This window comes from Pelodiscus sinensis, chromosome 31, assembly GCF_052426305.1.
Source record: "Pelodiscus sinensis isolate ZL-2025 chromosome 31, ASM5242630v1, whole genome shotgun sequence".
Lineage (NCBI taxonomy): Eukaryota > Metazoa > Chordata > Testudines > Trionychidae > Pelodiscus > Pelodiscus sinensis.
In genome coordinates, this window is record NC_143082.1 from 12,357,541 (window position 1) to 12,375,000 (window position 17,460).

General features: G+C 62.5%; 1 protein-coding gene across 1 annotated transcript in view; it reads left to right on the forward strand.

Annotated features, from left to right (window-relative positions):
* Window positions 1–390: 390 nt before the first annotated feature.
* The window catches only part of ERBB3 (erb-b2 receptor tyrosine kinase 3), a 45,266-nt gene continuing 28,196 nt past the window's right edge, over window positions 391–17,460 (forward strand). Inside the window, exons 1-3 of the mRNA XM_075901916.2 lie at window positions 391–734; window positions 12,975–13,126; window positions 15,212–15,398. Coding sequence (XP_075758031.2) covers window positions 650–734; window positions 12,975–13,126; window positions 15,212–15,398 — 424 coding nt within the window. The 5' untranslated portion in view covers window positions 391–649. The remainder of the gene's footprint in view (window positions 735–12,974; window positions 13,127–15,211; window positions 15,399–17,460) is intronic.

Below are 17,460 nucleotides of genomic sequence, written 5' to 3' on the forward strand. Positions count from 1 at the left end.
CCCTCCACCGCTGTGTCTGCCTCCCCCGCCAAAGGGTATAGGGTTATTTCCCCACTTGGACACCTGGGTTCATTTCCTGTCTCTGCCCCCGGGGCCAGATCCTCACGGGAGTTCGAGATTTCAATGCCAGGTAGGCCCCGCACTGTCTGGTAGGAGCTGAGGGACGCAGGGCGGGATCTCTTCTCTGACCCATGCCTGGGGCATTGTAAGCTGCCTGGGGCAGAGACCCAGTGGCTGGCGCAGCCGGAACCTGCCCTACGATCAGCGACTGGCTGAGCCCTGCCCAGCCCAGGGGGCGAGGGGTGGGGGCACAAGGGGGCTCAGACCCAGTCCCCCGCCACCCCTCAGCTGGTCCGTCTCTGATTGGCTGGGGCGGGCAGCCAATGAGCGGCCGGCGCAGCTACTCCTGAATGAAGAGTGTGTGTGTTTGTACCCGCTCCAGCAGCTGCGGGTGTCCCGAGCGCGGATCAAAGCGGCTGCCCGGGCAGGCGACACGGGAGCGGGGCTGCCGACGCGGACCGAGGCACCGGCCGCCAGAGGCGCCGCCTGGCCCGGCCCAGCCCCTCTCCCTGCCCCAGCGGGGATCAGGTGGCGGCTGCCTCTGCCCGGCATGTCCTAGCCCGTCCGGGCTGCCTGCCCCGGCTGAGAAATGCGGAGGATCCTGCTCCCGGCGGGGTTCCCCTGCTGGCTCGTGGTCCTGTTCTGGCGCCCGGAGCTCGTGGCCTCCCAGGCGGGTAAGTCAAGGCAGGAGCGAGCTTCGGAGTCGCTCCGGAGCCGGGCACAGCGGGGGGGTGTTTGTATCTCGGGTGTCACTCGCGGTTCAGGCTCCGCTTTTGAACCTGCTCTACCGAGGGGCAGAGCCCCAAGAGGGCCCCCCCCAAAATCGTAATTGCCCCTCATGCCCCTTTGGGCGACCGTCCCTGCCCCCACCCCACAGGCACCAGAACTACCCCTCCCCCCCCACCTGCTCCGGGGCAGAGTTTAGCGCTGGGTGTTTTGCAGGGGTCTGGGGAGCGCAGGGCGGGACAGGGGGTCTCACAGGCCCCGGGCCGGGCAGCCCCCCAGCGGGTGTGGATCTGGCCCAGAGGTTACTCCCGGGAAGCAGGGGGCTGGACTCTGCACTGGTACCGGAGGTTACAGGCACCGTGGGCAAGTGCCTTGCAGAGGTCAGGCCCGGAGGTCGTGGCCTAGGGAGCCGATGGGAGGGGACCTGCCGACGAGCTGCAGCAGGGTCTGACCAGCCCCCCCGAGTCACTAGCCACTTTTGCCCAGGACTGGCCTTGGTCTGACCTCCCCCCCCCCCCCCCATGGACCCTCCCTGGAGTGAAGTTCTTGGGTCTCTGAGCTCATGGCAGTATCAGGGCCCCAAGTCTCAAAGGGATTCAGGTGCCTGCTCCTAGGGGAGTCAGGTGCGGGACTAACCGCAGGGTGCCGGGGCGGGACTGTACTGGTTACGGCTTTGGAAGAGAATCATCAGCCTTGCGCTTGCGGCGCCTCTGCCTTCAGCTGCCGGGGTGGCTCTTTGTGACTTTGATTTCTGGGGGTTGCGGGAAGGAGGCTGATCTGCCAGGTGCCACGTCAAGCCCCTGGCCTGACCATCATGTCTGTGCTGGTATGGCCCTGCCTCAGGGTCAGGGCCCGGAGGATCCCCCCCCCTCCGCATTTCTTTCCCCCCCAACAAAGATCACAGCCCCTATGGGTTTAAGCAGGAGAAATTAACGAGACACGGGAGCATGCGGGAGAGCCTCGGGTTTCTTTCCCGAGAGGCCGAGTCGGAATGTGCACCCGGCTGCGGGAAAGCGAGATGCTTGCAGATAAGGCCGGGCAGGGAGGGCCAAGTCTGGGGCTGTTTGGTATCTTGCTTTACAAGTTCTAGGTCTCTCCGCGGGGCCTCTCTCTTGAGTACACTTGATGAACAGGCTTTGGCAAGTTAAGGCACTTGGAATTAAAGGTGCTATTTGAACGGCCAACGTTTCCTGGCGCCCGGCCATCCGCCCGCTCCCTGGGCACCTGTTGCGTGTGTTTGTGGGGCGGGAAGGCCGTTTCGCTGGTGGGTGGGGCACTTTCAAAACTCTTCCGTGGGCTGGTGAAATCAGCAACAAAACAACTGGGCGGGCCTAGGGTGCAAAGAGCAGTGGGTTTATTCCCAGCTGAGCGGTGCATATGGCCAGCGGGAACTATTCACTCTGAGAGTGACGCTGGGACCTAGCGCTTTGCCACCCTCTCAAAAGAGCCCCCATCTTACCCGGCTTCTCTGCCACGCCGGCAATGATGCCTCACCCACGCGCCCAATGACGTCCTGTGACAGAGGGGGTGGGTAGGGTGGGCATATTGTTCCCCTCCTCCGGCTCCGTGCCTCAGTTTCCCCACATGACAGGGGGAGGAGCGCTGATTCTCTCTTGCAGGGCTGATTGGTTCGTGCTGACGGGGGCTCAGATCCTTGGATGGCAACACTGGGGCAAACTATTGGGGTGAAGATTATAATGGGTCTCGTCCACCCTGCCAGCTCATGGTCCCGGGAGCCAGCCTGGGCTCTGATCTGGCTGCTAGGGACCCGTCTGGGGGATGGTTTCCAGCCCCTGCAGTTGGTTCCCTGTGTATGGAGGGGAAGAAGCAGCATCCCCCCATGTATGGAAGTGAGTTGCTGGGTCAGACTCCCTGCCCTAAGCTCTTGGTCACAGTGGCCTGCCAGGTCTGCCGTCCTGGTTCTCTTACCATCCCGGGGGCAGCTCCCAGCGAGCCATATGGAGGCCTTAGAAGACGTAGGGAGCTGCCTCCGTTGCTGTGATGCCCTGGCCTTGCGCCCCACGGCAGGCGCAGGTTGGCTGGATTGTTCTGAACTGAATCTTTCCTGTAGAGCCCCCATAGCCGGTTTTGGGGGCTCTCTAAGCATGCGGGTCTGAGCGGCTCTAGGGCAGGGGGGCGGTGCAAAGCCACCTGAAAGCAACACGCCATGGGGACCTCCTGGCAGGCACTGGGCTGCTCGGAGGGGGGGAAAGGGCAGCGTTTCCGGGGGGGGGGAGGGACTGAAAGTAACGCCGGGCTGCTGCATGTAAGAGCGTATCATCCCCAGCCAGCTGGCTCAGTTTCTTAATGAGCCTCTGGCTGAGTCATCACCCAACCAAGGTGGTGTCCTGCCTTGCAAGCAGAGCACCTGGCTTCCGCTGCCAGCCCTGGGCGGGGCACAGGGCCTAGTGATGAGAGCTGGGACTCAAGGTTCTACTCCCAGGTCTGGCTCTCACTGTATGGCTTTAGGCAACCCCCTGCCTCAGTTTCCCACTAGCCTGTCAGTGGAAGGACTCCTGAAGAGAAGTGTTCTCCAGGAGGGGGTCTGACATTCTAATGGGGAACATTGTCCACGGCAGGGACCCAGGAGTCCTGGAGAATCTCTGGAGGAGGAGGAGGCCAGCGCACGATGACGGCTTTTCACAGGGGATTCCCACGAGCGCTCGGCGACGGAGCCGCGGTTATTCGTGTCTCCTGGGTTGCAGAGCCCGTGTTCTGTCTCAGATTTGCTGCAGGGCGACCGGTCAGGCTGGGTGGTTCCTAGCTCCTTTGCTTGGGGTGCAGCCGGGTCTGTCCCGCCCGAGTGTGAGTGCCGCTCGTGAAAAGTGGGAGCAGCTGAGTGCTCCAGCAATTTCATGACAAACATAGGTGGATCCTTCCCTAGGACTGGCATCCTTTGTCATGTCCTAGCATGGGGCATGCTCTCTGTTCACTGAGGGCGAGGGAGGGGAGCACGGGATGCTGCAATAGGCCATTCCCATCTCTAACATCCTCAGCCCTCTTGTGCCGACTCTTTTTTCCATTTGTGATAACTTCCTCCCCGGCATCAGTGCAAGGAATCCAGCCCACGGCCCTCGCTTCCCCTGCGATCCCAGTCCCTCCCTCTGACGCACCTTCCCCGTTGGCCCCGTTCTTGCCACGATGCTGGATCCTGGGTGAGGCCAAGAGGAGCCAAATTTTTTGTCAGTTTCACTCTCCTCCCAGCTGGGAGGAGGGAGCTGAGTGTGGGGCTGGGAGGGGCTGTCTGAGCCCAGAAGCACCTGTGCTCCCAGGCCCAGCTGGCTGCTCTAATTTTAGGCCTCCCAGCCTTGACAGCAGCCCTCTAAAAATGCTCCTGTCACATTCCGCGGGTTCTTGCGGTTCCTTGCTTTATTTTGGTACCGTGCCGGGGAGCTGCCGCGGCCGCAGATGTTGTGCAGTTGCGCCATTTCCTACAACCGCTCCACACAGGAGCTGCTCCAGTAAGCAGCCATGAGCCAGCTGGAAATGGAGAGGAAGGACGGGCTATGGTTAAAACATTGGGTTGGGATGCCAGAGGCTTGGGCTGGATTTCCAGCAGGCCTGGTCTCCGTATGGACCCGGGGCCAGTCTATCCAGGGGTCTGGCCTGGGTCCATCCAGGGCCCCGTGCCATGGGGCTTTCTGACTGCCTGGGTGGTGACCGTATGGTTATAGAGCTGTGGTCTCAACGAGTGATCAATTAAATTATGGAGATTGCCTATCTCCTAGAACTGGAAGGGACCTTGAAAGGTCATCAAGTCCAGCCCCCTGCCTTCATGGCAGGACCAAGTACCATCCCTGACAAATGTATGCCCCAAATGGCCTCTGCAAGGATTGAACTCACAACCCTGGGTTTAGCAGGCCAATGCTCAAACCACTGAGCTATCCCTCCCCCCATGCGGGGGATGGTTCTGCTGCCAGGCAGGGTGATGCTCTGTAGCCTGCATTGGCATTCCAGCTGCCCCACTGGCAGGGGCCCCCTAAGTTCTGATGTGCCTCAGTCAGGGGTTTGTGGGTTGTTGTGGTTTTTTTTGCTTCTCACTTGTGTGCAACCCCTGATTGATTTTTCTAGGGGTCAGCGGCCCCCAACCCACAAAAGGCTCCCCACCCCCGCTCTATGGGCTCTGTGGTTAAGTGTCCCCTGCTTCCCCTGGCTTTCCTCATGCCCCCCGCCCGCCTTCATGGGCTCTTTCTGACTCCAGCCTCGCCTTTTGGCTCCAAGAGGCAGCCCAGACGTGACGGCCCAACCCAGGCTGTGAAGCCCGGCGAGGAAAACAGCCCAGCGAGGTGACTAACCGGAGGGCAAACACCCTGGGTGCGGGTTCCCGCCCCGCGGAGCCGCCCCAGGCAGATTTCAAAGGCGGCGAGAGTCCAGCCTGGTTCTGTAAATGCCCCACACGTACTGGGAGACCAATTCTGCTTCATTGCGGGCGTTGGGGCCCAGCTGAGATTGGTGTCGGGCCATTTCGGGCCCTGCCAGCCTCGCAGCACGAGAAGGCTCCTGCCCCGGTCGCCCTAGGCAAGGCAGGTGGGCAGGGGTTCGCACAGGGCCACTGAGGCAGGAGCGTGGAGGTCCGGAGCCCGGGGACAATGGAGGCAGGACAGGCGCGGGGGCAGATCTGTGGGCCGGGGCAGAACCCGGATCAGGTGACGCGGTGGGCCGGTCCAATCGGCATCGCGCCGGGCTCTCGTGTGGTGTTGGGCAGCCGCCTGCCCGTGCAGGGTGTGACGGGCTGCGTGGGGGTGTGCGGCATCCCAGCACAGAGCCGGGCCAGCTCCCTGCCCTCCCCGCTTTCTTTTTCCAGGCCTTTATCTGCTTTTTGTTCAGCGGCTCAGAGCCCAAGCCAGGAGCCCCCCCCGGCCCAGCGCCCGGGCTTTATCTGGGGCCAGGACATGGTGTTTTCTGTCTGTAGCTCTTTTGTTCCTGGCTGGTCGCAAGATTTTTTTTTTCCAAAGCCCCTAATGGGCCAGAGCCTCGGAATGAAAAGCCAGCCCCACGCCCAGGCGGGGCGAGCGGATAAAGGCTCTGCATTGTGTAGCCTTGACAGCCATGGAGCTGGAGGAGCACAGGGTCGGGACCCCCTGCCTGGCTGCCCGGGGCTGTCGGCAACTCAGCCCCCCCCCGCCCCATGGCAGCCTGACTGCTGGCTGGGGGTCAGGACGCCTGGGTTCTGTGCCTGGCTCTGGGAGGGGAGTGGCGTCTGGTGGTTAGAGCAGGGGAGAGGGCTCCTGGGTTCTATTTCCCCCTCTTCTACCGCCTCTCTGCCAGTCACGTCCCACCTTTGTGCCTCAGTTTCCTCTGTTTTTGTTGGCTTCTCCCTTCCTTGCGCAGCTTCCTCCTTTTAACCCCCCCCCCACGAAAGGGGGCTCTGGTGGGGGTACAGCAGGGGGTCAGGGCATTTGTACAACGTGGCGGCAATACTACCAGGGGCTCACAGCTCCCTGGCTCCTGCCAGGCAGGTCACCGGGGCTGTTGCAAGGAGCCAATTGCCCCATCAGACAGGGCAAAAGAGCCGAGTTATTTGCCAGGGCTACACCCACAAGGCCGCCCGCTTCCTTGCATCCAGCCCCGGTCCTTTCCTGCTCTGGCCCGGCTGCTCCCCCGGGTGTTCCCTGCATGCCTGGCCCCTCTGGAGGTCTCTGGACACCCGCCCGGTGTGTCGCCGACAGCAGCAGTGCTCCCGAATGCTTCAGCTGCCCGGTGCATTCCCAGCCTACGCCGCTCGCCGATAACACCCGGCAGCTCGAGCTCCCGTCCATCACCGCCACCCGGGCGCGGTGACAAGGGGTCTCTGCTCTGGCGGGGCTGGAGGGAACATTCACCGCCCACAGGAGGCCGGTGGGCAGGGTGTCAGCGAGAGCCGCCGACAGCTGGGGTCCCCCAGAGGCCCTGCCCCCAATCGCCCAGCGGCGGAGGACTTGCCGGATGGGATCAGAACCCGGCCCAGCCTGACGCGGCTGGCACCAGGGCAGGGCAGCACGGGCGAAGATCACACATGTGATGACTCCAATGCTCGTGGTCTGGGGGTGGGGAGTGATCGAAGGGGAAGTAGCCAGGGCTCAGTGACCCCCCAGCACCGGGCAACAGGCCTCAGTCCCCGGCCAAGAACTTCTGCATCTGCCGGCTGGAGACCTCATCTGTCCTGTCCAGGGAAAGGACCCAAGGAAGTGCCTATGGCTTGAGCTTGCCCTGTGCTGGGGGAGGGGAGACTGTGGGGGACCTTGCCCTTGGCTGCAGGCTCATCATCTCACTTTGGGGCCCACTGGGTGTGAGGAGAGTCCAGGAGCAGGCCCCAGCTGGGGGCAGGGTTCCCTCTAATCTTCTCCATCCGTGCGCAGAATACATTTTATTCTGTGCACTGACTCGTGCCAATGTGCACCACCCATAGAAACGCAGGCTGCCGGCTGTGGGCGCTCTGCTAGTCAGCTGGGCAGCATTTGAATCTGTCCTGGGCGGCCGCCCAAGTGCTCAGCTTGCAGAGAACACTGGTTGGGGGGGTGTCTGCTGCCAGCTCCACCTTGCATGAACCCATCTGTCAATCGAAGGCATCGGCCCTGCAGCCTCTGCCTCTGCTTGGGATCCCTCCCCAGACCACAGTGCCCTACCCCAGGCCTCCTTGTCCTCTTTTCTGCTGCCCCAGTTCGACCTCTGGCTGCCTTTGCTCCCACCAGAGGTCCAAGAGGGAAGCGTCAATTTCACCTGCCTGAATCCCCTGCATGCAGCAGCAGGGACGGGGGGATAGTTTGCCTCAGTTGACTCCCCCCATCAGCTCTAGTCCCCCCATAGCCATTCGGGGATGGTGCTTGGTGAGCTGATGTTACAAATGACTCCTCCTCCCAGCCCACTGAATGGAGCCAAACTTTGAATTCACTTCCCGCTCTCTGCACTCTTGGCTTCTCCCTTTTCGCCAGCGTCTTGGCCTGAGCGGGGAGGCGGGTGCTTTCCCTGTGGGCCAGTGGCCGGGGGACCAAGGGGCTTGGGAACTTGGACTCCTGGCTCTTTTCCTGAGCTCTGAGAGGGGAGAGGAACCTCGGGCGTTAAAGCACAGGGGTTGGGAGTCAGGACGCCTGGGGTCTTTTTGTGGTTCTGGGAAGGGAGGGGGGGTCGTGATTCCCGCAGGAGTTGTGGTGTCGGGGCTCTGCAGACAATGGGATTTATTTGCACCCTGCTAAGGGTGAATCAGGACTCCTGGGTTCTTTTCCTGATGCACGCACCGTTGGGTGAGTCTCTGCCTCGTGCCATGCCTCAGTTTCCCCTTCCCTTTAACGAGGCGGAGGATGGCCAGTAGGCTATGGACTGGCCTTTTCCTAGTGTTCAGCCCATGCAGGAAAAGCAGTGGGCCCCGCCCGGTGCTCGGGGATGGCCAGAAGCATGCACCTGCTGAGGGCTTGCAAGTTCTTGCGGGAGGGAGGGCAGGCAGGGAGTTTGGGGGGAGGCAGCCCAAAAGACCCCCCAGCCCAGGGCTGGGCCTGGCTGGGGACGGGAAGGAGACTCGGCCCCTTTGTGTGTCCAGTTAATGATTGAGCGGCTTTCCTGGCTCTTGCCTTTATTTCCAGAGAAAGCCCCTCTGTTCCCGGCCCCCAGGAGCAGCCGTCTCTGGAGTGGAGCCAACCTCAAGGGACCCGGGCCCCCCTCCCCCGGCTTCCTTGGGATCTTTGATCAGGCCTGGAGCCGGGTCAGCTGCCAGGGCCCCGATCCATCCGCGTCGCCCCAGCAGGGGTGGGCGCAAGGTGGGCGGGTTTCCTCCGCGTCATCAAATCAAACATTGTTCAGCTCCCGACTCCGGCCTGCTTCGGGGAGGGCAAAGGCTGAAATAGAGGCGGGGGAAGGGCTGCAGGTCAGGAGTGAAGGGAATCAATAGGGCTGGAGGAGCGGGGGGGGGCCACATTCCAGGGCCTAGTCAAGCACCCCCCAAACCCTGAGCCCGTCATTGATTATTGCTCTGTGTATCCCAGACGAGAGGGGTGGGGAGGCTGATGATTAACCCAGGGAGGGGTCTTGGCACTTCAAGGCTCTTGAACTTCCTTGTGCGGTTCCCGGTTCCTGTGAATTGTTGGGGCCAGATGGGCTGGGCTGGGTTCATTCAGCTGCTTGTGGGGGGCAGATGGGTGATGGGGCCTTAGCCACTGGTCCCCTTGGTCTGGGCCGGGGCGACAGCTGTGGCTGCTTGGAGCAGTTTACAATGGGGGTAGGTAGAGTCCATGAGCTGGGGGCAGATCGCAGGTATCCTGGTTTCTAGCAACACCCCCCCTCCCCCCGCACTCTAGCCACTAGACTCCACTGCCCTGCTGGAGATGGGGACAGAACCCAGGCATCCTGGTTTCCAGCGCACCCCCCCCCCTCTAGCCACTAGACTCCACTGCCCTGCTGGAGATAGGGACAGAACCCAGGCATCCTGGTTTCCAGCACACCCCCCCCCTCTAGCCACTAGACTCCACTGCCCTGCTGGAGATAGGGACAGAACCCAGGCATCCTGGTTTCCAGCGCACCCCCCCCCCCGGCTCTAACCACTAGACTCCACTGCCCTGCTGGAGATGGGGACAGAACCCAGGCATCCTGGTTTCCAGCACCCCCGCTCTAACCACTAGACTCCACTGCTCTGCTGGAGATGGGGACAAACCCAGGCATCTGAGCTCTGCACTGCCAGCTGCACGGGCTGGAGCTGCCCCCCCCCCCCACACACACACTTATTTCTGTGTGATGGGTGGGGGGAGCTTGTCTGGCAACCATTGAATGGCCTCCCAGGGGGTCCAGATCTCTCCATTCAGTCCAGTGAGTCATTCAGTGTCACTGGTGGCGGGGGCGCTGTGTGTGTTTCTGGCTGCTCTTGCCTGCCCCCCTTGGGGAGTGGGGTCCCCAGGATAGGTGGGGAGTTGCTCTCAAAGGAAAGCCGGGGGAGGGGGAGGGAGAGGTTTGAGGACCTGGGGGACGACTACCAGGCAACAGGTCTCTGCCGGGGCTGGGGAGCTGCAGTCTGTGCTAGCTGCCCCTTTAACGGAGGGCAGGGGGTGCCGAGGCCCTGGGGGGTGAACCTGTGAGGCAGGGCCAGTCTGTCTGTCTGTCCCCGGGGGGGGGGGTCTCTGTCTGTGGCTGGCAGCTCCCCGAGGACTGACTCTGTCCTGCCCCCTCCCCATGGGCCAGGCCTCGCGGGCCCCAGCCTGGAACGCGGCTGGGAATCTTTTTATAAACTCCCACCAAAATAGCTCCCGCGGCCCTGCCCAGCTGCCCGGGGTGGGGGGGTTGCTGCTGCGGTCACTCATGGCGGCCCATCCCCCGTCCAGTTGGAGGGGGTCCCCCATCCCCAAGCTGGAGCCACTAGAGCCCAGTTCAAGGCGCCTCCTTCCCCGGGGCCCTCTCGGTGGGGGGCTGGGGGCGGCGGAACAGCCTGGAGAGGGATCCAACAAAGGGTTACGAGGTCTCCAGAGCACAAAGGGTTAAAACACCAGCTGCATGCAGGGGAGGGGGGGCAGCAACCGGGGTTCTGGCCCTTCCTGCCCCATCTGCACCGGCCCCCCTCCCCATAGAGGAGAGAGGTCCCATTCCCTCCCCCCCACAGCGAGCCAGCCCGGGGATCAGAGCCAGCGTCCTGCAGACGGCCCAGGCGCTCCCTGCCGTGGGGCTGGAAAGGAGCCAGCAACCCCTAGAGGGGGACAGATCCCGGCCCCTATTCCCTGCCCCCCTGAGCCAGCCCATCGCCGCTCTGGGTCCGGATCGGAGCCGGCGCCCCCTAGAGGGGACCAGGCCTCCTGCCCCTTTTCCCACGCGGCTCGCACCTGCGCCAAGCTCAATCCGGCCTCTGCCCCACCCGTCCCGGCCTCTCCGGTGCCAAACCTCCCCTGCTCTCCTAGGGGCTGGGGGCCGGGACCCTTATCTCAGCCCCGAGACAAAGACCCTATTGAACACTCGCGGCCTGAGTCACGTCTGGCCCCGGGTACTGGCCTTGGAAGGGGCCGTGGGGGCCGCAGGAAGGACTCGGAGGGGGAGAGGGAGCTGGCGGCGCTGAGCTGGCCGGGGAAGCCAGGAGTGTGGCTCGTGGACCCCTCTCCCCCCGCACGACTCCCCCAGCCCTTTATCGGGCAGGAAGGGCCGGGTGCTGTCTGGCTGATGGGCCTGTGTCGTGCCCCAAACCTCCTGTCTGGACCTGGGCTTTGGAGGCAAGGGAGGCAAGGGGGGATGTGGGGAGGGAACGGCTCCTTGGCTGATCCTGGCTCTGGACACCGGAGGGCAGGGGGGTTGTCCCCGAGCTAGTGAGCACCGCCCTGGCCTGTGGGGCTAGAACGGGGTGAATGGGGTGTTGAATAGTGGCAGGCTGTTGGCGGTTGGGGCAGTGCTTGGGCTGGGGGAGGGACCTGCTGCTTGGAGCCTTGGGGGGAGTTACGGGGGGAGCTGCTGCAGGGCTCTAGGGTGGGGTTGCTGGGGGCAGCAGAAGCACAAAGCGGTTTGCAGGATCTGCCCCCAGCCTGGCCACGCGTCCAGGAGGGGAGGGTCTTCTCCTGAGCCCTCCAGGTGCAGGCGCACAAATTGGGGGGGGGGGGGGGGAGTGTCTCAGATTCCCAGTGAGGTTGCCCCTCTCTTGGAGGGGGCCAGGGCTGCCCCCCAGTGTAAATTGAAGGGGGGGCAGGGATTACACCCCCCAGGAGGGGCAGGCAGAGCAGGGAGCCCTCCAGGAGTGTGAGGGGGCTTCAGGAATCACACGGAAGGGGGCAGCCGCCCCACGAGCTGCTGGGCCGGAGCCGTTCCAGGCGGTGGCTGCGGACGGGGAGCAGGGCAGCACCCGTCCCCACAGTTAATCCCCTATTGTAAGGGCAGAACATGCCTGGGGCCCTTTACCCCCCCCCCTTTTCCCTCAGCCGCACAAAGGGCCCCTCGGAGCCCGAGGAGCAGATACGCCCCGAATCTGTGAGGCGGCTACATCCTGCCGGGCCGGGCACAATGAGGCCCCTGTGCGTCCCCTGCCCCCTCCCTGGAGCTGCCAGGGCCGCCCGGGCCCGTCCCAAAGGGCCGATTCTTCTGTGCCGGGGGGGGGGGGTTCGGCATCTGACCTTTGCGGGGTCTGCCAGAGATGATGGAAAGTTCAGTCAGGGAGGGGTGATGGGGTGATGAGGAAAGGGGCAGTGGTTGAGGGGCAGTGATGGGGGAGGGGAAGGAGGGGGCAGTCGCTTGGGGGGAACATTGTAATAATTAACCCACAATAATTATGGGATGTGGGGGTGCCTGGACTTTCCTTTGATGCTGTCGCCCTAAGAGCTAGGTGTGGCTCCCAGCTCCAGCGCTAACCATTAGCCACACTACCCTGCCCATGCTAGGAACAGGGCCTGGGCTGCTGCGTGGCGGGCGTGACACTGTCTGGCAGCGCCTCCCCCTCAGGGCGGGCCGGGCAGCTTGGTTGTTTGCTCCCTTACACAAGAAGTGCCCCAGCCGGTTTGGCCTCCGGGGGGGGGGGGGGGGACTCGTGGGATTTGAGACTCTTGCCCCTCTGAAGCCTGGCCCCAGGGTGAGGGGCACAGGCCATGCTGGGGAACCCACCTGCAATCCCACCCCAAAGCCGGGGAGGTTGGATCCAGAGAGGCCGGGACGTGGCCTAGTTTGTGGCCAACTTGGGAACTGAACCCAGGGGTCCTGGATGTCTACGCTGGTGCCCGGGGTGGACGGTGGGGAGGGCCGGGGGCAGAGATGGCCTGGCACAGGCCCTGGTGTGCTGGGACGGTCTCCGGAGGCAGCACAGGGGGCAGGCGGGTTTGGGTCTCCCTCCAGTCGCCCGCTGGCATCAGCTGCCCCTGGGCCATGTCCCAAGCGCCACCCCCCCCCAGCTGTGTCACAATGGAGGTATTGTGGCTGCGGGAAGGGGAAGGGCACCACTTGTCACTTGTTTACCTGCAGGAGGGTGGGGCTGGGTCTCTTGGCTGGTTGGCCAGGGCCCAGAAAGGGCCTGGCCAGGAGTATCCGCTGGAAGGCAGCCAGGGAAGGAGGCTGGGGGTGAGTGCGCAAAAGCGGCCCAGCCAGCTCCCCCCGCTGCCGTGCGTGAAGGACCAGCCAGGCCTGGTGCCAAAGAGAACACTCGTTGCAACAGTGTTTGGCCCCCAGGTGCTGCCAGGCGGCCCCCCGCAGCCAGGCAGGCGGGGGGTGACTTGGGCGGGCGCGAGCTTAGCCCTTGCGTGGTGCTCACGCCTGCGCTCTCCTCCCTGCAGTGTGCGCGGGGACCCTGAACGGGCTGAGCGTGACGGGCGACGCCCAGCACCAGTACCAGACGCTGTACAAGATGTACAACCACTGCGAGATCGTCATGGGCAACCTGGAGATCGTGCTCATTGACCACAACCAGAACCTGTCCTTCCTGCAGGTGAGCGGCCGGGGGAAGGGCACAGCCCCCCGGAGCCATGCGAAACAGCCAGCCTCAGCCCAGGAGGCCTGAGCATCCTGCCTGGCCTGGGTGTGGGGCAGGGCACCATGTGGCTGGGGCACTAGTATATCAAGGAGGTATGGGGAAGGGGCAGTGCCACCTGGCCGTGGGGGAGGGATGCGGCCAGGTGGAGGAGGGGGTGCTGTGGGTGAAAGGGCACTTTTCTTTCTCCTCCATCCCTCGCTTGCCCTACCCAGGAGCAAGTCCCTGGTCGGAGGAGCGGAGCCTCTGACTCTAAACTGCCCCAAGGGGAATCAAGCCAGGTGCGGGTTGCTGGGGCATCGTGGGATTGGGAGAGTGCACGGCCAAACTTCTGGGCACGTGCGTGTGCAACCCCGGACCCACGTGCGAATCCCTCTCCGGTGCTGGCAGTCACTCCGACACGGGGATCGCACAAGTGGGAGGGGAGGGAATTCCAAGGCTCTCACGGTTGGACCGGGGCTCCCCCGTGGGGAGAGGCAGCGCCAGGTTCAGAGCGCAGAGACCGGAGAGTGTGGGACACCCCTGTGCCCTGAAGGGCATCCTCTGCCTCTCCTTTTATTGACCCACAGAGCTGGACCCCGGAAGCAGGAAACAGGTGAATTCCTGGATCTTTTGGTGCAACGCGCCCCCCCGCAAGGGTGGACAAGGCCTTAAGCTGGTAGAGCCCTGAGTCCCTTTCCCAGCTGCTGACTGGAGAATGAAACCAACCAGAGCTGGCTGCAGCATGAAGGGGGCCATTGCAGGCTGCTCAGATGTGGTGGTGGGCGTGCGTTCACACCAGCGTGCGTTCACACGGGCGTGCCTTCACATGGGCCTGCAGAGGACTTTCTCCCTGCTCTGTCAATACACAGAGGTTGGCAGCACCTTTCCCAAGCACTGAAAACAACCATAAGAGCAGCCACACTGGGTCAGACCAAAGGTCCATCTAGGCCAGTGTCCTGTCTGCCCACAGTGGCCAACGCCAGGTGCCCCAGAGGGAGTGAACCAAACAGGGACTCATCAAGTGATCCCTCCCCTGTCACCTGTTCCCAGCCTCTGGCAAACAGGCTAGGGACACCATCCTGACTAATACCCAGTGATGGACCTGACCTCTATGAATGGATCTAACTCTTTTTTGAACCCTGTTAAAGTCCTAGCCTTCACAACATCCTCTGGCAAGGAGTTCCACAGGTTGACTGTGAGTTACATGAAGAAAAACTTCCTTTTGTTTGTTTTAAACCTGCTAGCTATTCATTTCTGTGGTGCCCTCTGGTTCTTATGTTATGCAGGCAAGTCAGTAACTTTTCCTTCTTCCCTTTCTCCACACCTGTCATGAGTTTATAGACCTCTATTATATCTCCCATTGGTCTCCTCTTTTCTAGGCTGAAAACTCCCCGTCTTTTTAATCTCTCTTCATATGGTGGCCGTTCCAATCCCCTCATCATTTCTGTTGCCCCTTTCTGAACTTTTTCCAGCGCCAAGTGATCTCTTTTGAGATGAGGCAACCACATCCTCACGCAGTGTTCAAGTAACCTGGGTGTCTGTTCCACGACCCAGCCCTGTGAACGAGCCGCCCTTTGTCTGTCCTGGGTCCTGGATGAACATAAGAACATAAGAACGGCCGTACTGGGTCAGACCAAAGGTCCTTCTAGCCCAGTATCCTGTCTGCCGACAGCGGCCAGCACCAGGTGCCCCAGAGAGGGTGGACCGAAGACAATGATCAAGCAATTTGTCTCCTGTCATCCCTCTCCAGCCTCTGACAAACAGAGGCCAAGGACACCATTTTATCCCCTGGCTAATAGCCTTTTATGGACCTAACCTCCATGAATTTATCCAGCTTCTCTTTAAACTCTATTATATTCCTAGCCTTCACAGCCTCCTCTGGCAAGGAGTTCCACAGGTTGACTACACGCTGTGTGAAGAAGAACTTCCTTTTATTAGTTTTAAACCTGCTCCCCATGGGGCCGGGCAGGGGCAGATTGCCTTTGGCAGACCCCGGCTGAGAGGGCTGGGGAGGTCTGGGCACGGTGGGCGCTCACGGCGTTTTCCTCCCCTGCTCCGCAGACCATCCGGGAAGTGACGGGCTACGTCCTCATTGCCATGAACATCTTCACGGACCTGCCCCTGCGCAGCCTGCGCGTCATCCGGGGGACCCAGCTCTACGAGGAGAAATACGCCCTCTTTGTGCTGCTCAACTACCACACCAACGCCACGTACGCCCTGCGCCAGGTGGGCTTCAACCAGCTCACGGGTGAGTCCGCCAGCCCCCCCCCCCATGCGTGACATGAGTTGGGCCGTTCTCAGCCCGCTGGGCGGACGACCAGGCTGCACGAGCAGCGTCTGATGCAAACCCGCCCCCGGCTGGTGGAGCAGCCTGTGAAAAGACTCCTGTCTTGCTGCCATCCCAGGGCAGGGCAGGGCCGTGCTGGCAGGAGGCGGGGTGTGTAGGAAGCACCTAGACTCCACATAAACGCAGTGACCTCACCCTTGGCCACTGTTTACCTGCACGCCACGGGAGGGAGGAGAGAATCCCTCTCAGGCTCCAGTTCGAATGCCCTGTGGGGCTCCCCCTGCCTGCCCCACCCACCCCGCTGGCAAAATGCGGCCACTTCTGGGGTGGCTGGCAGGAGCTGCTCACAGCAACGCTGCGCAGCTGCGGCAGAAAATAGAGTGGCTCAGAGCCTCTTGCCCGGCGTCTCTGTCTCCAGGACCGATTGCTCCGGAGGAAGATGCAAGCAGCCCATGAGGCTGCTGGGGGGCGGGGGGGATGTTCCCCGCCCCACCTCCACCGTGTTGGCCTTTGGCCAGGATACGGGGACTGTTCCCTCTGCTCTTACCCAAAGCATCAGCAAATCTGCTCCTGGGAGCTCAGGGCTGGGACAATGCCCCCCCGGAGACCTAGGTCGCGTGTTTATCTGCAGGATTGGGGTCTTATGCTGCTGCTGCCCATCACCGTGGCCTCTGGCTCCCTCCCATCTAATAGCAAGAGCCAAGTCCCTAGTGGGTCCATTGGTGTCTCCGGCACTTCTCTGATTTGGGGGGGGGGGTCAAGACTCTACTGGGGGGGGATTTGGGGGTGGAGTAAGATTTGAGCATCATTCTTATGAGGGTCCTTTCTCTCCAGCGGGGAGTTTGGGCTTCGTGCCCCGGCCGTTCGTGCTGCTTGGCCTGGGAGCCAATACAGGGGCTGTGATGGAAACTGGGGGGAGAGGGGAGTCCCTGGCATCATGGGGCTGAGTTTGAGCCAGTGACCTCCAGGTGTCATGCTCTGCACCCTGCCTCCAACCCACAAGCTGTCCTGGCCAGCCCCTGCCCCTCCCCCTGCCTATCTGAGAACACACGGCTGACCTGTGCCCTCCCAGTGGGTTCGGGGGGGTGAAAGTCCAGGGCCTTGGGAGCTTTATGGGTGCTCCTGGCCAATGGGCTGGAGGGACAGGTAATCAGTCCCCTTATCAGCTCCTAGGAGCCGGTTTATGAGCCTTTCCCAGCCCTCGGATGGGCTGGGGCCAGGCCGTGTGACAGGACAGAAGCAGGTGAAGTTTGGGGTGCAGGCAGCTCCAAGGTCAAATTTGTCTTGGCTGCAGCACCAGGGTCAGGCTAGGCCAGGGCTGGACGGTGACTAGGGGCCGCTGTGTAGCCGGGAGCAGGGCATTGGCTCGGTAGGAAGCGCTGCCCCCTTGCAGGCAGGGCTGACCCCACAGCGTAGGCAGCAGGAGGGCTGCTGGGCGGCATTTCAGATGAGCTTGGGGGGAGGTCAGGGTTGGAGATCCTGGCTCCCCTCCGAACCTCGTCCAGCTCTTCACTGGCTTTCTCGTCCCTTCGCTGTGGGTAGCCGCCCTTAGATGTCGCCCCACCCCAGAGGTGGCTGCATTCTGGGAGCAGGGAGGGAAAGAGCCTTCCTCATAACCCAGGCTAGCCTGAGCTGGCTCCGATCTCACTCCAAATGGGGTCGATGTGGGCTTGGGCCGGCCCCAGGCCTGGTGTGCATTTTGCAAAGCCCTCTGGGATACTGGAGGGGAGCCCTGGACTCCTGGCCATGTCCCGGCAAAGATCAGCAGCCAAACACCCAGCATATCCCGTCCTGGCAGCCCGGAGAGGCGGGGCTTCTGGAAGGGGCGTGGACATTTGACTACATGGGGAGCCTGTTGTGGCCCCATCCACAGGCACTGGGGGGGAGGGGGAGCCATTCGCATGCGGGGGCAAGTCCCCAGGGGAGGCTGCCGTTGGCTTGCACCCTGGCCTGTCCCGCTTGCAGCACGTGGCTGTTTGTGTGCAGTGAGCTCCTGCTACCGCGCCCAAGAGGGAGGCTTTGC